Below are 21,427 nucleotides of genomic sequence, written 5' to 3'. Positions count from 1 at the left end.
CTTTCATTTTTCTAGAATGGTGTTCTTTGTCTTCTCGAGTCCATTTTGTCCCTATTCTACAACTGAGTTTTTTCCTCTCCTGAAACTCTAATTCCTGTATTGTTTTTTTGAATGTTGCTCTGTCTTTTAAAATGTCTGAGTCTATTGAATTGTTTATTTCTTTAAGCCAGGTTATCTTGTTCTTGTGAGCGTTTAGTAGGGTGAAGATCTGTTTTGTTAGTCTGGTGTTCTCCATTCTTTATATGTGTCAATAGAATTGCAGTCTTCTTTATCTGATTACATCTGTTATTTTTTCTATTTTGGAATATAGCCCTTGGTTTGATCTTTGTTTATAATCTAGTACTGTGTTGTTTTTTGGGTAGGCCCAAAAAACAAGAGAAGAATATAAAACAAAGAGAAGAATATAAATACAAATAGAGAGAAGAATCTTACGAAAATATTAGGATATTTTCGTAAGATTCTTCTCTCTATTCTCTCTACGTCCTGTACTTTATGTAGTTTCAGCGTTTCTGTCGTATATAGTATTTCTGGTTTAACTACCGTTTGTAAGTGTCTTAGTTTGGTGTTCCAGGAAAGGAATTTCTTGTTGTACGTATTCTTCGTGATATTGTGTATGTTTTTTCTATTTTGAGTAATCTGTTTTCTAGAGTTATTTTTTCACTATTGATTTGTGTTATCCATTCTCCTAGGTATTTAAAACTGTCAGCTCTGGCTATTTTTATTTCTGTTATCTTTCATTTATTAATTAACAATCTTTTTTAAGTTGTACTTGTTTCTTCGATGTGTAATGAAAATTAATTAATAATCTGTGTAATCGTGTTTTGTTTTACATTTTAAGAAAAAATATATAGAATTTTTTAAGGAGGCAACCTATTTTATAGAACGAAAAATATACGAAATCGATCATATTTTATGTAATTAAAAAAGTTTTTTTTTTAAATTCGAATTTTTTGTTTAAATTTATACATTATTTCATTTTTATTTATATTACTCTTTCCTTTTTAAAAATCGTGTTAAATTCTGCACAGCGGTACCGATTTGTAGGTTTTAATTTTTATGCCTGGTCCTTATCCGCTTTTGTAATTTGACCTATATAGTACGTTAATATTTTCTATATATATATATATATATATATATATATATACGTATATAAATATAATATTAATACTGTATTTATGTGTATTATATGAATGAGTGGAAGTAGGTCGGTAGAATTTTGCATAAATTATTTTATGTGTTGTTATTTAACATGGAACATTTTACGGGAATACCGATTTGCATATGGTATCAATGAAATATACATTTTCTTCTATAACGGAATAAAAGTTTTTACAGCGATTTAACTGTAGTAGAACTGCAGTGAATTTCTCTTAAAACATATATAATTATATTTCACTGTTATATGACGTTTTTTACTAATATTTTAACCTCACTATAATTTTTACAATCTTAATTTTTAATTATCTGTTATATATATTCCAAAGTTTTTCTATTTATGTAACTTTTTAATGTATTTACTCAGCTCCGTCTAACCATCATAACCTAATCGTGGATATTTAGCCCATAAATCTCGTTTGTCGCCGTACAAACTTCTATTAAGTGTTTAACTTTTTTTTCTTTTTCCTGTTTATCCTCCGGGAATTACCGTTCAAGTATTACTTGAGAAAATGAATGAGGATGATATGTATGAGTGTAAATGAAACGTAGTCTCAGTTCGATCATTCCTGAGATGTGTGGTTAATTGAAACCCAACGACCAAAGAAATTTTTTCTAAATAAAAAATCTTAGATCACTATTGTTATTTTTTTTAATTTTCCTGAAAATATTGTTAATCAGTCTCTAAATTCAGCGAACACCATCCAAAATATCCACTGTACGCATTAAAATAACCGTCACAAAAATAGTGGCTGTTCCTCTTGGAAAATTAAAAAAAAAAAATTATTATAGTCTCGCCGAGAAGGCTAATGTGTTCAATTCTATAACAACGGGGAGAGACAGTAAATTATATGGGATGGGTAAACGAGTTTTGAAATTTGGGTGATAAGTAATTAAAACACTAAATGGGATAGTTTTGTTCAGTAGGCGGGTGACATATATATTAGAATTTTAGGGCTGCTGCATCACAATTTTTTTTAGGGCGAATGATAGTTCGAATTTAAGCATTACCATTGCACTCCTAACAGTAGTGTTGATCGTAAATATATAGATGGCAAATAAAATATTTATGAAAAATTAAAACTGTATTTTTCAGTTATTTACCAGTAAACCAAACCGAAGAACCTGGTTAAATAAACAATATATATATATATAAAACAGATATTTCTTATTGTAGAGGGTTTTAGAATAAATATTTGACAAATAAGTTAAAAAGCGAAAGAATTAAAAATGACTACTCGAATTATCATGTAATGTTTTTTATACAGTTTTCATATTTTTATTTTATAGTTTTAAGAGCTCATAAAAGTAAGAAAAAAAAATCTCGAGATCAATTAAGATTATATAGATTTGACAATTTGTTGGTTTAATCAGTCTAAATGGTGGCATTAGTAAAACATTTGTTACTTTCGATAATTGTTTAATTTAACCAATAAAATTGGTAATTTCATTTTAATTACTGTTTGGTTAATTCTTTTACTGAAGATTTATTCAGTTAATACAATATCTCTGTTGAATTAATACTATATTTAAGTGAAAACTTCTTCAGGCACGTTGTCAGAATTTTTTGTACATACGAATTACATGGAACATGGGGAAAAAATCGCCGACTCGTAATCAAAATCTGTAACGTAACGCAAGACGCTAAGCACATACGAAAGAGAAAAAGGCATAGAGCGAGAATATATATATGCATATATGAGTGTACAGTATAATATGTAGTAGCAGAGGATGGGAGGTGGGAGAAAAAACTGCCGGTGATTCACAATAATTCTCCCTCTCTATCACTCTCTTTCTCTCTTTCATTGTACATGCCCATACACGCGTATACGTATAGATTTGTATACGGTAAAGAGACTGTGAATTATAGTTAGCCGTACCACGTTGCTTCTCGGTTGTGCTTGTAGTACAGTCAATTTGTATTTTTATTGAAAATCCTTACCTACCGATTGATGTTTTTTCCATATGTTAGGGGTTATGAGGGAAGCTTAACTCCAGATTTTTAACATCCCCCTCCCTTAGATTTTTGAAAAACCCAAAAAGTTTTTGAAATTCGTTTTTCTCTGAATCTATGCATTTTAGAGAAAAGTTTTTCAAACAAAAAATGTAGAGACATTCTCCTCTACAATTAATGTCTTTAAAGTTATGCCATATAATTTGAAATTGAAATACTAGGTGGCGCTGAAGTTGTAAAAAACGAGTTTTTTCACTGGAAAAAATTGTTTTTCGTCTGTATTCCATTCGGAAAAGTTGTTAATCTCAAAAAAACAGACAACTTTTATTTAAACAATTTTCTTGTACGACTTACCGTTTTGGAACTGTAGCTTGTGAAAGTGTGAAAATTTTGTGAATTGGGCACGTGTTCGAAACCGGTCTAGTCGCTGAACAATGCCGATCTTCCCGGCTACAGTAACAATAGGACCGCTGCGTTGCCATTGTACCGCTATAATTCTGGAATGCTAAGTCGAACAAGAAAATTATTTGAATAAATGTTGTCTGTTTTTTTTGAGATTAACAACTTTTCCAAATGCAATACAGACGAAAAACAATTTTTTCTAGTGAAAAAAACCGAAAAAACACGTTTTTTACAACTTCAGCGCCACCAAGTATTTCCATTTCAAATTAATGGCATAACTTCAAAGATATTAATTGAAGAATGTCCTCTACATTTTTTGTTTGAAAAACTTTTCTCTAAAATGCATAGATTCAGAGAAAAAAACGCATTTCAAAAATCAATGGGAGGTGGGATGTTAAAAATCTGGATTTAAGCTTCTCTCATCACCCGTAACGCATGGACAAAAGATCAATGGGTAGGTAAGGATTTTCAAATATAGCCTATTTTTATGACAAATTGCCTGTACTATTGTACACATATATACCTTGAAATGTTTATTTATTATATGTCAAATTGATTGTTTATATGAAATATTTCAATACGTACTCATAATAATAAAAAAAAATAATTGTTTAAATTCAGTGTAAGTGTAACATATTATAATATTTGTGAAGAATACTGGATAAAAAAGTGAGTACATCAAAAACAAATTTCATGTTTATATTTTATATTACGTTTTCATTAAGTTTTCACTTTTTTATTTAATGAAATATATGTCTGAGAAATCCCGTTTCTTATGTAAAATATAAATAAAATAACATCAGCTGTCAATAATTAGCTATCACAAATATAAAAAAATTAAAATTCACAACACCTGCTTCCGCTGAAAGTAATGATGACTGATTGATGCAGAACATCATTATACATTTACAGCGTTAACCGAGTAGCTGTTAGATTATAAACACCAACAAGGATTTTGAAGTTTGAACCGTAAATAATGATCACTTCATACATTAAATAATGATTAATGATATAACACACATATCGCTGAAAGTAATGATGACCTACATCGGCATCATATGTTTTAACTGCTGTTTGCAGTTAAAACATAAGTTTTACTATGAATTTTTCACTAAATCAACTGTTTCAACATATAAATTTAACGTGAACGCACACATTCATCATTGAAAGTAGCCGTTCTTTAATGCGTTCCAATAAACCCGTGAAAAGAGACGTGGAAGTTCAATAGCCAATTTCTTTGTTATAATTTTGGGGGCATCTCAAACCCGTGTTTTTCTATGTATTTTATAGTAAATTCATTCTTTCAGCGTGAAAATTTAATTACAAACAGGGGATAATCGTGGAAAACACACGTTCAAATTGTGCGTAAATTGGTTCTAGGGGTCAAAGGTTAAAGTGGCTATTAAATATAAACATTATATGCTACTTGTAATATATATTAATTCGAAACGATTGCAATCCCACACAAGTTTTCACTTCGGCCGTGCGGTCTTAAGCACACACATTTTTGTTTATATGTTTACTTTAATTTTTTACACGTAAATTATTGTCAAAAATACATTTATTTTTACTCAAATCAATCTATCTCGACAAACATAAACCCACGAATTACCGCGCTATCACGCCTAAGTCGTAAGGTACACTGAATAGAAATGAGAGAGAGCGCCAGTTTTGGCTGATCTGTGCTTTGCCCCTACGCCGTTAACCCACTCCACAATAACGCAAACTCAAAATTCGCATCGTTGAGCTGACCATGTAAGTTATATATATATATTTTTTTTTTTAAATAAATATTCCTGATATTTAAGAATTTTTCTTTTAACTGTTTCCAAATAAACATCAAGGTTACTTATTTTGGAACGTTAGAAGTATTGTTTGTTTAAAATACACAGGAAATCCTTAATCAGCTTAGTTCGAAGTCGAGAATTCTAAGGTTCAAGTCCTAGTATATATTTTTACATGGATTTGAATACTAGATCGTGGATACCGGTATTCTTTGATGGTCGGGTTTCAATTAACCACACATCTAAAGAATGGTCGACCTGAGACTATACAAGACTACACTTCATTTAAATTCATACATATCATCCTCTGAAGTAAAACCTTACGGTGGTTCTGCAGGCTAAACAGAAAAAAACGGAAGTCCCTTTAATACTGAAATTATACTGGTAAAAGAAACAGGCGTTTGTCCTCAAAAAGATTTAAAAAAGAATAATGAATTGATTTCTAAATTAGTCTTAATAACTTTCCAGTTGTAACACAAAAAACAACTTATGAAAAAATTTTCATTAAAGTTACAATGGTTATACAAAAATATAACTGACAAAAAAAATCACAAAAAAAAAAGAATTATTTTAGATGTTAAGTAATCTTTTTTAAATAAAATAATTTGAAATTATTAAATTATACTTTTTTCATTAAAAAATAAATAATAATAATAATAATAAGAATAACAATAATAATAATAATAATGTTAATAAGAAAAATAATGAATAGGGAGGGGACTGTAATAAAGAAGAAGGAATGTGACTTTTACAAAGGTCACACGTACCCGGTTGCTTTATGCTGTATGCATTGCAGGGTCGGGCATACAAAATAATAAAAGACTCAAAGAGTAAGAAGGAATGACTTTTTCATGAATAGTATAGACCATGCAGCAATATGAAGAGGTGGAATGGAATTCTAACAATTTATATCGTAATTTACACTATCTACATCTCCTTCCATACATACAAAAATTGAAATTTAATATAATAATATTCTTTAAATATATATATCACGAAGATTTAAATATAGTATGAGAACCTTTAAATAATTTTTCAACTACTATCATAGAAGAATTAAATTTTACCATATAATCTTACCTCACAATAATGTATTCAGCGTGAGATAACCATGTCCTTTGCTCCTAGGGTTGCTTCCTTGGGTGGAAAACTTGACAATTTTAATTGGAAAAGGTAGGATTGTGATAAATTATTTTGAAGAGCATTAAAAACAAAAAAAGTTGACGTAAAAAAGACAACAATAACAAAGATAGCGACCAATTGAAAAACATCAATACTTTACAATAGTTTTAGAAATGGTCTACTACTACCTCTTAAATAATTACTCCTTAGTAAAACACATAAAAGATATAAAATGCCGGATAGCACAAGCGAAACGAGCCTTCAGTAAGAAATATAATTTGTTTACATCAAAAATTAATTTAAATGTCAGAAAAAGATTTTTGAAAGTATATGTTTGGAGTATCGCTTTATATGGAAGTGAAACTTGGACGATCGGAGTACCTGAGAAGAAAAGATTAGAAGCTTTTGAAATGTGGTGCTATAGGAGAATGTTAAAAATCAGATGGGTGAATAAAGTGACAAATGAAGAGGTATTGCGGCAAATAGATGAAGAAAGAAGCATTTGGAAAAATATAGTTAAAAGAAGAGACAGACTTATAGGCCACATACTAAGTCATCCTGGAATAGTCGCTTTAATATTGGAAGGACGGGTAGAAGGGAAAAATTGTGTAGGCAGGCCACGTTTGTTATATGTAAAACAAATTGTTAGGGATGTAGGATGTAGAGGGTATACTGAAATAAAACGACTAGCACTAGATAGGGAATCTTGGAGAGCTGCATCAAACCAGTCAAATGACTGAAGACAAAAAAAAAAAGAAAAAATAATAATTTTATGATTTTACCAAATGTTCCTACCTGAAAAATATTATTATTTTTTTATTATGACATCGTTACAACCATAAACATTTAAAATTTTTAATAGAAAAGTGTAGACTTGTTACATATTATTTTAAAGAGGATTGAAGAACAAAACTTTTTACATATAATAACGTTAGGTTACGATAACCATAACCAAAATGTCAGCTTTGTAATAGTCAGTTTCAAAAATAGTCTACAGTACCCTTCAAATAATAAGTAATCTAATATAAAAAAATAAACTGTTTAGGAAAATGATCATTTGCTAAATTTCATTTTTTATTGTTTAATAGTTACAAAGCTATTTATCGGTTGGCAAGCTTTATTGTCTATTATGTGTGGTGTGTGTGTATTTATGTGTATATACAGGTATCCTAGAAAAAACCCAATGCGTTGGTCTAGTGGTGAATGCGTCTTCCCAAATCAGCTGATTTGGAAGTCAAGAGTTCCAGCGTTCAAGTCCTAGTAAAGGCAGTTATTTTTACAGATTTGAATACTAGATCGTGAATATTGGTGTTTTTTGGTAGTTGGGTTTCAATTAACTACATATATCAGGAATGGTCGAACTGAGACTGTACAAGACTATACTTCATTTACACTCATATATATCATCCTCATTCATCTCTGAAGTATTATCTGAAAGGTAATTATCAAAGGCTAAACAGAAAAAGAAAGGTATCCTAGAAAACATTGGTTTAACTTATACGGCAAACTCAGGATATCAAAATAAAAGAAAGTTGATGTGGGTATCTTAATTCATTTGCCAATTTGTAACTTATCAATAAAAATTTATATTGTAAGAATAGTAACATACTTAAATGAAATTTAGTATACATGCGCTCAACAATGGGGCTTAACCATAGAAAAATCAAACTGCGCAAAAACTGGAAAAGAATGATTAATCCCTTTTGAGACTTAATTTGTTTAAAGAGTTGTCATGAGAAAATTTCAGGATTTTCACATGATCATGGTTTAACCAAGTAGTAAAGATTGAGATTTTAGTATACCAGATTTAGAATCATCTCTCAATTAGTAAACAATACTTACTGCAGTCAATTATTACAAAAGAATTATCCAGTACATTATTATTACTATTTTATATATAAAATAAATGCATATACATACTTACACCACTACAGTCACCCCTACCAATAAATATGGCAAAAGACCATGTATCATTACTTACTCTTTTTCAATTGCTGTTACTAACACTTATCTCTCTATTACTTCCCATACATATTGGAGATTAATTAACACGTAAATGTATGAATGAATCTTTTAAGTATCCAAAAATGATAGGAATTCCAGTAATGTGTATTAAAATGCCAGAATTTAGACAAAAATTATGTTTTCCTCAGGTTTATCTAAATGACTTTGTATTATACCCAAATTGGGTATATATTGGGAACTGTAAATAAACATTTCCAGCATATATCAATTATTTCTAATTGATATATCAATCTTATAATTGAAGGATAAACACAACAATTTTTTCAGAAGTTGCTTCAGTTTTGTTGTAAACCATACTGACTACTGTCCAGCCAAGGAGTACAAATTTTTTTGAAGCCTTATTAAAAGAAAAAACCTACTTTTTTTAATCATATAATTAAAGGTAACAAACAACATTTTTCTTAATCAAAATCTTTATCGATTTCATTATTTTTCTTGTGATATCTATTAACATAATCAAATAAGCCTTGAAGATCAACAATAATTTTCATTACTTCATAAAAGAAATACCCCCTTTCCTGATACTAAGGGAATTCAGAAATTTTCAGAGGTAATAGGGCTTGTGTGCTCTGTAGATCCTGAACGATATTTCAGCGGTACAGTTTCCTGAGCCAGACAAGTTAAAAGTTAGAAACCAGACTAAGAATTCTCAGTATAAGCATCAGTTTCTCATGATAGGAACTGATGATATGCCTGATACTTCTACAAGTGTAAATATCATCGCACATTATTTTTTTTTTTAAATACTCTGGAAATAAAATCAGGTTGGAAAAGATAAAGTTAATGATAATTATGTTCTATTATGAGGATAATATAGTAAGAATGGTGTATGAATCGTGAAATATCAACATGAATACAAAACATGAAACTTATTAATGATAGGAAAAGCATAGAAATGGACTTATTCGTTTTAATGACAATGAAAATGCTGACTGATTGATGAAGATGGAAAAGATTGTTGTTTTAATGGGGGATAAGAGTGCTACGATAGGGTAAGAAAGAAAAGACAAGTTTTGGAAAATAGGATGATAAACACAAGAAAGGCTCGTAAGAAAATAAAAGTAAATAAAATTATTGTAAGAAAAAGAAAGTGTTCTTAATAAATACTCAGTTTAAAATCATAAAACAGCACTCTATACAAGGAAATTAAGGTTATGTAAAGAAATCCCAAAAAAGTGTAGAAGAAAGATTCAGAGATGCAATTATGAAGTGAGAATTGCTAGAAAGATTATATTCTTCTATAGTAGAGATAAAAATAATTTGAAAAAGTGAAGAAAAAAAAAAAATTTTTAATTTTTGATGACTTCGCGACAGTCATTTGTCGCGTAGTGTCATCAAAAATATTACGTTTAACATTTAAAATTTCTAATCAATACACTACAATCAAATGAACAAAGAATACTCATAAAGGTTCTAAGGTCCATCAAAGATGAAGATAAATACAAAAGATGACACAATAATGAACAGTAAACGAACATAAAGAAAATTTGTAATCAGTAATAGAAGAATCACCTTCTATGGTCATATATAAAGAATGAAAATAACAAGCCATTTATGTACTTTAAAAATCTAAAAACCAATAACAACTGGATTAAAAACTGAATTAGAAATTAAAGAACCGAAAATAACGCAAGAAGACATAAAAAAATGTTTACCACTGAGAAAGAAATTACAAAAATATCATATATTTCCAGGAAAAATAAACAATGGAAGAAATATACCTAAACATAGGAAACAAAAGGAAAGCACCAAGAAACTATGAAGATGTGGAAGAAAAATAAACTGAAAAAGAGTTTGTTGAAATAATATAGTCCCTAGATAGTAAAATAAAAAACGGAATTTTGAAAAAAGCATTTATAAACTTTATTCAAAACAGATATTACTAACACAAAAAAAAAATATATATATATATGTATGTATACACAATAGATCTTTAATAGTACAATACAACAGTAATATATAATACTTGTTTTTGATTAATACAATAAATTCATGAATACAGACATATATGAGTGTCAAGTATACGAGTATAAGATAATTTTGACAAATTTAAAAAAAATTATAAAAATATTTATGTATATTAATATACATCTTAGTAAGAATGCAAAATTGTATGAAGAAATGCAAGAATTGCATTTGTTAATACAAATGCAACAAATACATTACAATATTTAAGTGTTATTTTGTCAAAATTAATTATAATAATAATAGGTAAAAAATAATAATAAAAAATACAATTTTATTGTACGCTGAAATTTTGATGGTGATTATAAAAACTAATAAATATAAAAATGTCTTAAAAAATATATACAAATGACTTTTAATTAACTTCACCTTTAACCTGGATTTAAATATTTTATCTAGATATAGATAATTATCTGAACTTCTGACATAATTGAAGCGTTGCACAACTAAATAAACAGAAATGTTTTAATTTATGCGATTTTCTAGCAATTTTCTTTTTAATTATATTTTCCCTCATTTTATGTTAACAAAGAACACCGTCCAATAAATTTTTTTTATATAAAAAATAAACAATGTTAGGTAAATAATTAAAAAAGATTAATGTAATAATGACAAATGAAAAGATTTACAGTGACTGGTTGATGAAGAATTGGACACTAAACAATGTTTAGATTCGCTTTAAGGGTGCGCTCAAAGAACTAAATAAACAATTCTTAAAACTGTAATACTAATAAAATATCTTATCAAAACAATCTTTTAGCTGAAATCCTAGCGACGTTATTAATTTATATAAACTTGAGACCAATGTTTTTCTGGAAAAAGTCACTTTTATGAAAAAATGCATGATGAACAGTGTGTAGACATAGTATACATAAGTTTACGTTTAATCACATATTTATTTAAAATCCCGATTCTCCTGTATCACCCTTAATGTTATTACTTTTATGATAAAATACTGAACCTAGTAACTTATAACTTCCTGCGCTAAAATTAGGTTCAACTTCTTTCCTATATAATAGCATTTTATGTTCGTTCAACATCTTAAAAAATATAAGGATGTAAAATTTTTTGCTTATCATGTATGTAATATAGTTCTCTATGTAACAACACATTTTGAATGATACCATACGATTGCGTGTCCTGAAACTGTTTAGAAGATTTACATAGTTATAACGATGAAAAACTTGTTATAAATCCGGTAAGTTGCTGTTGATAAATAAACGTATTAAATTCCCACCTACATCAAGAGCAATGTTGTTAATTCTTTTAGAAGGTTGGTTACCTCTTTAATAAATCTACTGTCCAGTTGTTGTCTTATAAAATTTAATTAAAAGATTCTATTATCTCTAAATATTTTAATCAAATATTGTGTACAATTGGCTTGCATAGTGCGTTTATGATGTAGATACAATAAGAATAGTAATTTTAATATCGTTAAAAGCCTGAAGCAAATATTGAGAACCAATAGTGTTACAATTTATAAAAAAATATTTAAATCAACAATAGGAATATTTCAAAAATTTTGATTTACGTAATTAACACCTTCAGCTACTATTCTATTAATATAAACAATATAACCAATATGATGTATTTGAGAATTGTATGAAGAAGTTATGAGAAAGTAATTATAACTATTTTCCCAATAACTGAAATAAAAATAGACTGTTCGATTTAGTATAACTTGTGCCAGATTTAATTAACAAGTCCCAGTGATACCTATATTATTTCTTCTATGATCTATTTTAGTAATTCTGTAATTACTAAAATAGATCTTGCTGTAACTTTAAGAATTTCAGCAAGATATTTAACAAGTTCATCTTCGATGTTATTAAAATTAAGATTAACTTTAGTAACTTCACTAACTTTTAGGTGCTGAGCAAGAGATTTAATACATTAATATCCGATGTTACAATAACTAAGATCAACTTCAGTAACTTGACTATCTTTTAAATGCAGAGCAAGATATTTAGTACCTTCATCTCCGATGTGATTAAAACTAAGATTCACTTGAGTAACTCGACTATCCTTTAGATGCTGACCAAGGGATTTAGCACCTTCATATCCTATGTGATTAGAACTAAGATTCAGTTCAGTAACTTGACTATCTTTTAAATGCTGAGCAAGAAATTTAGCACCTTCATCTCGGATATTATTAGAACTAAGATCCATTTTAGTAACTCGACTACCTTTTAGATGCTGAGCAAGAAATGTAGCACCTTCACCTCCGATGTAATTAAAACTAAGATTCACTTCAGTAACTAGACTATCTTTTAGATACAGAGCAATAGATTTAGCACCTTCAATTCTGATATAATTAGAACTCAGATTCACTTCTGTAACTTGACTATATTTTAGATGTTCAGCTAAGGATAAAGCACCCTTATCTTCGATTTTATTAGAACTAAGATCCACTTTACTAACTCGACTATGTTCAAGAAAATGACAAAGAGATTTAACACCTTCATCACCAATGTTATTAGAATTAAGATTTAATTCAGTAACTCGAGTATAATATAGAATGTCACCAAAAAATTTAGCACCTGAATCGCCAATTTCATTAGAATTAAGACAAATTTTTGTAACTACACTATATTTTAGATAACTAGCAAGATATTTAGCACCTATATCTCCGATGTTATTAGAACTAAGATTAAGTTTAGTAACTCGACTTTTTTCTAGATGGTGAGCAAGGAATTTCGCACCTTCATTTCCGATTTTATTAGAACTAAGATTCAATTCAGAAACTTGACTATGTTTTAGATTCTGAGCGAGAAATGTAGCACCTTCATCTCCAATGTTATTAGAATGAAGATTCAGTTCAGTAACTCGACTACCGTTTAGATTCTTAGCAAGAAATTTAATACCTTCATCTTCAATGTTATTAGAACTAAGATTTACTTTTGTTACTTGACTATAATGTAGATTCTGGGCAAGAGATTTAGCACCTTCATGTCCAATGAAATTAGAACTAAGATTCAGTTCAGTAACTCCAATATAACTTAGATACTTACCAAGAGTTTGAGCACCTTTATTTCCGATCTTATTAGAACTAAGATTAATTTTACTAAGTCGACTGTATTGTAGAAACTGAGCTAGAAATTCAGCACCTTCATCTCCAATGTTATTTGAACTAAGATTCACTTCAGTAACTTGACTATAACGTAGATGTATAGCAAGAGATTTGGCACCTTCAACTCTGATGTTATTATAACTAAGATTCATTTCAGTAACTTGACTACCTTTTAGATGCACAGCAAGAGATTTGGCACCTTCAGCTCCGATGTTATTAGAACTGAAATTCACTTTAGTAACTCGACTATGTTCTAGTAAATAAGAAAGAGATTTAGCACCCTCATTACCAATGTTATTAGAACTAAGATTCATTTCAGTAATTCGACTTTGTATTAAATGTTGAACAAGTGATTTAGCACCTTCATCTCCAATATTATTAGAACTAAGATTCACTTCAGTAACTCGACTATGTTTTAGATACTCGGCAAGAAATTTAGCACCTTCAGCTCCAATATCATTATTTGTAAGTATCAGACAAGTAATTTGAGTATCTTTTAGAATTTCAGTTAGATATTTAGCACCTTTATCTCCGATATTATTAGAACTAAAATCCACAGTAGTAAACAAACTATCTTTTAAACGGTGAGAAAGAGATTTAATACCTTCATCACTTATATTCCTGTAAAATAGTAAATATTTTCTGTCTTTTGAATTTTTTATCATTTCTTTAATGGAATATCACACGTATATTATTAGGAAAATATGATTAGGAATAAGTACTACTGATTGTTCCTGTAAGGATATTATTGCCTCTAAGTTTGTTGATTACAGCAAAACTACCTGTAAAAAAGTTAACAAATGCAACTGTAATATTAATTGTAATTTATTATTTCCTATTAATAATTAAAATATAAAAAGAAATTTTATCCTTAAATTAACTTAAAAATTAAATACATTATTTAATTAAAACTTTGCTAGTTCATTTTGCACCTATAAAAGTTCAACAACTTGCTTTTGTAGTTTCACTTTTAACTCTATTAATCTCATAGGTATCTGCTTTAACAATTCTGGAAACCTATGGGAAACAATTAAAGTAGTAAATGTGAATATGTTCTCTAAACTTTGAATTATCTTAATCATTTTAGTATAAAGCTTGTTGCTTCACTGAAAGGATAAATTAGTAGATTTTACTATCATGGCAATATAGCTGGAATACCTAAATTACAGGGGAAAGTATGATGAACATTTCTAAAATAAGGTTTCAAATTTTTCTGCAAATATTTACAATTTAGGGTCTAACTAGTTTATATAGAAATAAAATATATATACAGAGCGATTCAAAGAAACGGGAAATTAAAAAAATTAAATAACGTTAATGAAAATTTTTTTTAGAAAATGAATTTTATTTCATGTAAATGTACAAATGTTGCCATTTTAGGATACATACATTTTAGTTTATTTTTTAAAGATGACATCTTCCAGGTGACCTCTTCTACGTAAACACTCACGAAGTCTCTTCGTTAAATTGTTCATAATTTGACGTAACATCTCAAATGGAATTTCCACAATTGCTTCTCGGATCTTTGTCTTCAGTTCTTCCGTTGTAGTAGGTCTACTGTGGAACACTTTGCTTTTAAGGTGACCCCGCAAAAAGTAATCGCAAGCTGAGAGATCAGGCGATCTGGGAGGCCATCTAATGTCCCCATTTGGTGAAATGACACTTGTTCAAACAATCGGCGTACAGCTGCCATCGATATTCGTGCAGTATGTGACGTTGCTCCGTCTTGTTGAAACCAGGCTGTGTTAAGAATCGGTTGAAATCTCTTTTTTTGATCCACAACAAAGGTTTCAAGCACGGCTACGTAACGAGCCGACGTCACTGTAATCGCAAGACCGTTGTCGTCCTCAAAAAAATAAGGGCCTGTAACACCGTAAGATGACATAGCACACCCCACGGTCACTTTCTGGCTGTGCAACGGACGCTGGTGTAGCTGCGTAGGATTTTCTTGTGCCCAGTATTTGATATTTTGCTTGTTAACAAATCCACTGAGGTGGAAATGCGCTTCGTCTGACATCCACAATTCTCTACGCGCTCACTCTACACTGTCATTGTTTTTGTAAAAGGCTTTGATAGCAAATGCACGTTGCGCACCACTCCAAGGATCCATGACAACTAAATGGCAGGTTAGGTTAGAGAGGCTGGCGCCACTTATCAAGTGGTACCAATCGCCCACGGCTACCAACACAACTTTCAAAATTTCCCGTTTCTTTGAATCACTCTGTATGTATGTATGTATGTGCCACTGCTTTAGGCTTTATACCTCATGATTAACCAAATCAATGTTCACTAAATTTCTGTCAAATATTTCTATATACAAGGCATGGATCACATTAAGTTTTTGTACAAAATCCGTTAAACAAAAAACAATTTCAATTCACAAAAACAATTTCAGTTTTCTTCAGACGGATTTTAGAAAAATAAATTATTAAAGCTTATTAGTTACATATAATTCACATATAAATAATCCAAAAGAATTTTTTCAATAAAGGAACCCCCTACCAGCTAAAATTGACGCATGTTTTTTGTCCTTGTGTTCTAATTACCTTTGGTTAAATATCTTTCATTTTTGAAAGTTTATATTTCATATACAGAATTACCAAGAAATGATTACCATTTTTTTTAAATTATAGAATTTGCACCTACACAACTTTTTTTTTTAATTTTGTTTTTGCTATTTTATCCTTCAATAAAGGAAGTGAATTAGATTTAGAGAAAACTTTACTTAACCCTATCCTATACACAGCGTGTCACGAAGTTCTCCCAGGACTTCTATAACCTATCCTACTCGTGAAAATAATAGAAAAAGTACATGTAAACATGAAACAAGTTTTTCGTCCCCCTCGACGATAGTCCATCCGTTGTCAGTGGTACCCGTCTGATGGTAATATTTTCAATTGCCCCGTTTCTGATCGGAAATTGGGGAGGGGGTGTGATAGGGTATCGCCTTAATATCTCTGCAACCGCTCGTCCGATTTTCACGATTCAAACGGCGTATGTGTCAGCAGGTCAAGCGCTAACTGTTTAACGCATCAATTACAATCTCGATCAACCGAATCTTGGTTATCCGGAAATTAAATTGTTTAGCCCTATATTTTGATTGCACTTACCCGCCGTAAAACGTCGCGATCCGATCTTTCGCTAAATACTCGCATAATATAGCGGCAATCATACCACCCACCATAAAGAGCTCCATTTGGATCTTTCGCTTTTATCGCGGCGCATGGTGAATAGAGGAACAAACGTTCCTCTATTCGTCGACGGTAAATGTATACACGATCGCATCGGTTGGGATTCCAGCTGATGAAAGGTATCGTATATTGTTGCAATTTATCACCCACCATAAAGCGGTTCGTTTCGATCTTTCGCTCTTATTGCGGTACCCGTGACGTATTAGTGTGGCGTGGGTTCGGTTAGTTGAACCAACCTTGACCCGATTAAATTTCGTTGCAATTTACCAAAAGCGGGTAGTTTCTTTCTTTTGCTTCAAGGTCAGTACATCTGCCAAAACGCAAATTACTCGGAGTCAAAGGTCAAATCTGGTCCAGAAGGAACATAACCTCTCTACTTACACTGTTAATAATTTTAATAACTTTTTTTCAATTTTGGAATTTTCGTTTTGAAGAATACAAAACAAACTTAATGAACCCAACTGTTAAAATCTTATTTTTATATATTTTAATTCTGTATCTTTGTTTCGACCAAATATAGTTTAACATTTTTATCAGCGTCCCTCGTCTAACTTTTTAATATGACTCTCAATGACTTTTATCTGAAATCTTTTGTGCATTTTTTTCATAGAGAAATCTTTCTTTGAAAAATTTCTTTTACTTTTCTTAATTATTTCCAAATCTTTGTGAAGAATTTTTTTACTCCTTTTTTTATCTTTCTAAATTTTATTGAAATTAACGCTTTTAAGTTTTGTTTGTGGATAACAGATATGATTTTCATGAGAATTGTATTTTCACTCATCCTTAAAATATACCAATGATAGCTGAACAATATATATATATATATATATATATATATATATATATATATTCATATATATATATATATATATATATATATATATATATATATATATATATATTCAAATTGTATATCAGCTTTGTAAGACCAAATAATTTTCCTTAAGCATCTTTCTTTTTTTCTGTCTTTTGAATTTCTTTAAAAACGTCCGTGTGATCATCGTACCCCACACAATCTGCGGCGCACAACACTTTTGGAAGAATAATCATAATGAAATGCCTTAATGTTACATTTATAGTTAGATTTTTTTTTTGTACATATTTAGTTAGACGAAAGGCCAATTCCATTTTGTTCACACTTTTTCTTAAGAAATTTTTTCTTGGCCTTTCGATTTTATAATTTCTGTGAAGTATTTAAACGTTTTAAATTTTTTTATTTTCCTTACCTGATTTTTAAATTTTAAAAGTTAGAATATTCGTGATATTTTCCAAATATTATTTTTTCTATCGATTTTTGTAAGCCTGTTCTTTCTGTTTATTTTTTTTATTAATTTTATTTTATTTTTGATTTATTGTCAACGATATTACTATTTAATAATAATAATAATAATAATATGTTAATAATTTACGAAAATAGAATTAAAATTAAAATTACAGTACGTTATATTAATTTTTTGAGTTAGTCACGCAAAACCTGCATATCTGAACAGGCAGTATAATGAAAATTTATGTGTGCGCATGGTGATTTAAACGCAAGCGCCCACTCTGTTAAGAATGCAACATTTATTTCACGCCATTAATGCAAATAAATAAAATATATATTTTTTATTTATTACTTAACCGTTTGACATTGAAAAAATGCAGTTCACCTCGAATAAATTGTTTCATAACAACAAGAAAATATTAAAAGAGCAATCACTAAACATTAAATTGGGACGAATATTTTTAAACAATGGTTTGTTACAAAAACCGGAAACTAAATAAATCTTTTGTTCTTTATTTAAATGTATTAAGAGAAATGCTGTTTATTTTTTTATCAATTAATTAATGTATGTCTACACATACCCGCGCGCGCGCGTACACACACAAATTAGAACACATGCTAAATTTTTAAAATAGTTTAAGAAATATGACTTTATTAGAAACAACAGAACATCAAAATTTGAATGAAAAAAGGTGTATTATCATTTTAAACCGAAACAACAATATTTGAAAATATTTACAAACAAAATTAATTGTTATAAATAAATAAATAAAAAGTAAATGTAAATAAGATTTGAATTATAAGATTTGTAAATAAGATTTTATAGCATTAATATTTTATATACAAGGTCATACACAGGAACCGGATGTTTTTGAAGTGGGTTGTACTCGGGCGTTCGTGGTGGGAGGGGCACGTGGCTGGTGTCTGACGTTTCCTTTGTTCATAGCATTTACATTTTAGTCGTTGAGATGGTGTCGTGGACGCTAGACCAACGCCTGTACGCGTATGACAGTTTTGTGCGAAATGACGAATCCGTAACTGCTGTTCAGCGAGATTTCCGTCGTCAGTTTAATATCCATCATAATGCAAGTGTCCCTTCTCGTAATACAATATTGCGATGGGTAAACAATCTTCGAACAAACGGTTCAATATTAAAGAAAAAACCACCGGGTCCCCGACAAACTGCTAGCACTCCGGAGAATATCGAACGAATAAGGGAAGCCATTGTCAGAAGCCCACGCCGCTCTATTCAGAGACATTCAGCAGCGCTTCAAATGAGCACAAGTACGGTAAGACGAATTCTGCATACAGACCTGCATTTCCATCCTTACAAGATAGCCGTCGTGCAGCAGTTAAACGAGCAAGATTTCACGCAGCGATTACAATTTTGTCGACAAATGCTTACCATTTTTGAAGAAAATGAAAATTTGTTATTGTTAATAAGTGACGAAGCCCATTTTCATCTGAATGGCTTCGTCAACAAACAGAATTGCCGGTATCGGGCAGAAAGAAACCCGAATCGGCTTCACGAGAGACCACTTCATAGCCCAAAGGTGACTGTCTGGTGTGCAATAGGAAAGGTTTGTGTTATTGGACCATATTTTTTTGAAGAAAATGACGCTGCCGTAACTGTAACAGCTGATCGTTACATTGCGATGTTGAATACGTTTTTCATCCCTTAGTTACGAAACCGGGGAATCGATTTTCAAAATATGTTATTCCAGCAGGATGGAGCTACAGCGAGAGCAACGATGGCTGTTCTCCGTAATTTGTTTCCGGGACGGATCGTTTCCAGATTCGGCGACTTTCCTTGGCCCCCTCCGTCCCACGACTTGAGTAGTTGTGATTTTTTTCTGTGGGGGTTTCTGAAATCGCGTGTGTACGGCAATAAACCGCGTACATTGGAGCACCTAAAGATCGCAATTCGTCATCACGTCACCCAGATTGATGTAGACATGCTGCAAAGAATTGAGGCCAGTTACCGTGAAAGGCTACAACAATGTATTGCCCAAAATGGACTTCACTTGCCGGACATAATTTTTCGTTCATGAGTAAGTAACAAATGCTTTGATTTAACAAGTGTTTCAGTACCAATAAAACTTTTTTAAAGTAAATATTTAATTTTTTATGATTATTTTAAAAACATCCGGTTCCCGTGAATGATCCTGTATTAATGTATAGGGACATGGGAAGCAATTTTAGGGTACAGAATAATAGTAAAAGGAAGATTAAAAAAACAAACCAACATACTTGGCATTTATAGACCTAGAAAAGGAATTCGATAACGTAGACTGGAATAAAATGTTCAGCATTTTAAAAAAATTACGGTTCAAATACAGAGATGGTACGATTGCTAATATTTACAGGAACCAAACAGCAACAGTAATAAGTGAAGAATATAAGAAAGAAGCCGTAATAAGAAAGGGGTCCGATAAGGATGTTCCCTATCCCCGTTACTTTTTAATCTTTACATAGAACTAGCAGTTAATGATGTTAAAGAACAATTTAGATTCGAAGTAATAGTACAAGGTGAAAAAACAAGACGCTACGATTTGCTGATGATATAGTAATTCTAGCTGAGAGTAAAAAGGATTTAGAAGGAACAATGAACTGATGAAGAACTACCGCATGAAAATAAACAAGAATAAAACGAAAGTAATGAAATGTAGTAGAAATAATGGATGGACCACTGAATGTGAAAATAGGAAGAGAAAAGATTATGGACGTAGAAGAATTTTGTTATTTGGGAAGTAGAATTACTAAAAGTGGACGAAGCAGGAGCGATATAAAATGCCGAATAGAACAGGCGAAACGAGCTTTCAGTCAGAAATATAATTTGCTTACATCAAAAATTAATTTAAACGTCAGGAAAAGATTTTTGAAAGTATATGTTTGGAGCGTCGCTTTATATGGAAGTGAAACTTGGACAATCGGAGTATCTGAGAAGAAAAGATTAGAAGCTTTTGAAATGTGGTGCTATAGGAGAATGTTAAAAATCAGACAAATGAAGAGGTATTGCGGCAAATAGATGAAGAAAGAAGCATTTGGAAAAATATAGTTAAAAGAAGAGACAGACTTATAGGCCACATATTAAGGCATCTTGGAATAGTCGCTTTAATATTGGAGGGACAGGTAGAAGGAAAAAATTGTGTAGACAGGTAACGTTTGGAATATGTAAAACAAATTGTAAGGGATGTAGGATGTAGGGGATATACCGAAATGAAACGAATAGCACTAAATAACATTCTTGGAGAGCTGCATCAAACCAATCAAATTACTGAAGACAAAAAAAAAATTAATATACAATTGTTTCTTTATTATCACTGGTTGTAATATATAAAGAAATTTTTTATAAGGAACCTGTATATATATAGACAATAAGAAAACACAAAAAATCGGGTAATAATGCTTATAAATTTTCCCGAAATTTAAATAAAGCTTCAAAATCTGATGTGGGCACGATGACTTCCTTGTATGCCTATTAAATTCATATAC

The 21,427-nt window shown here is 30.4% G+C and overlaps 2 protein-coding genes across 3 annotated transcripts in view; both read right to left on the bottom strand.

Annotated features, from left to right (window-relative positions):
* Positions 1-21,427, bottom strand: part of LOC142332074 (guanine nucleotide exchange factor for Rab-3A-like) — a 183,083-nt gene that overhangs the window by 77,828 nt on the left and 83,828 nt on the right. The gene's annotated exons all lie outside the window — the stretch shown is intronic.
* Positions 11,301-14,255, bottom strand: LOC142332390 (uncharacterized). The gene has a single exon (XM_075378815.1). The coding sequence runs from the start codon at positions 14,140-14,142 to the stop codon at positions 12,301-12,303; it is 1,842 nt and encodes a 613-aa protein (XP_075234930.1). The 5' UTR covers positions 14,143-14,255; the 3' UTR covers positions 11,301-12,300.

This window comes from Lycorma delicatula, chromosome 11 (genome assembly GCF_047948215.1).
Source record: "Lycorma delicatula isolate Av1 chromosome 11, ASM4794821v1, whole genome shotgun sequence".
NCBI lineage: Eukaryota > Metazoa > Arthropoda > Insecta > Hemiptera > Fulgoridae > Lycorma > Lycorma delicatula.
The sequence above is the reverse complement of the archived record's forward strand: the minus strand, read 5'-3'. Positions and strand labels throughout refer to the sequence as shown.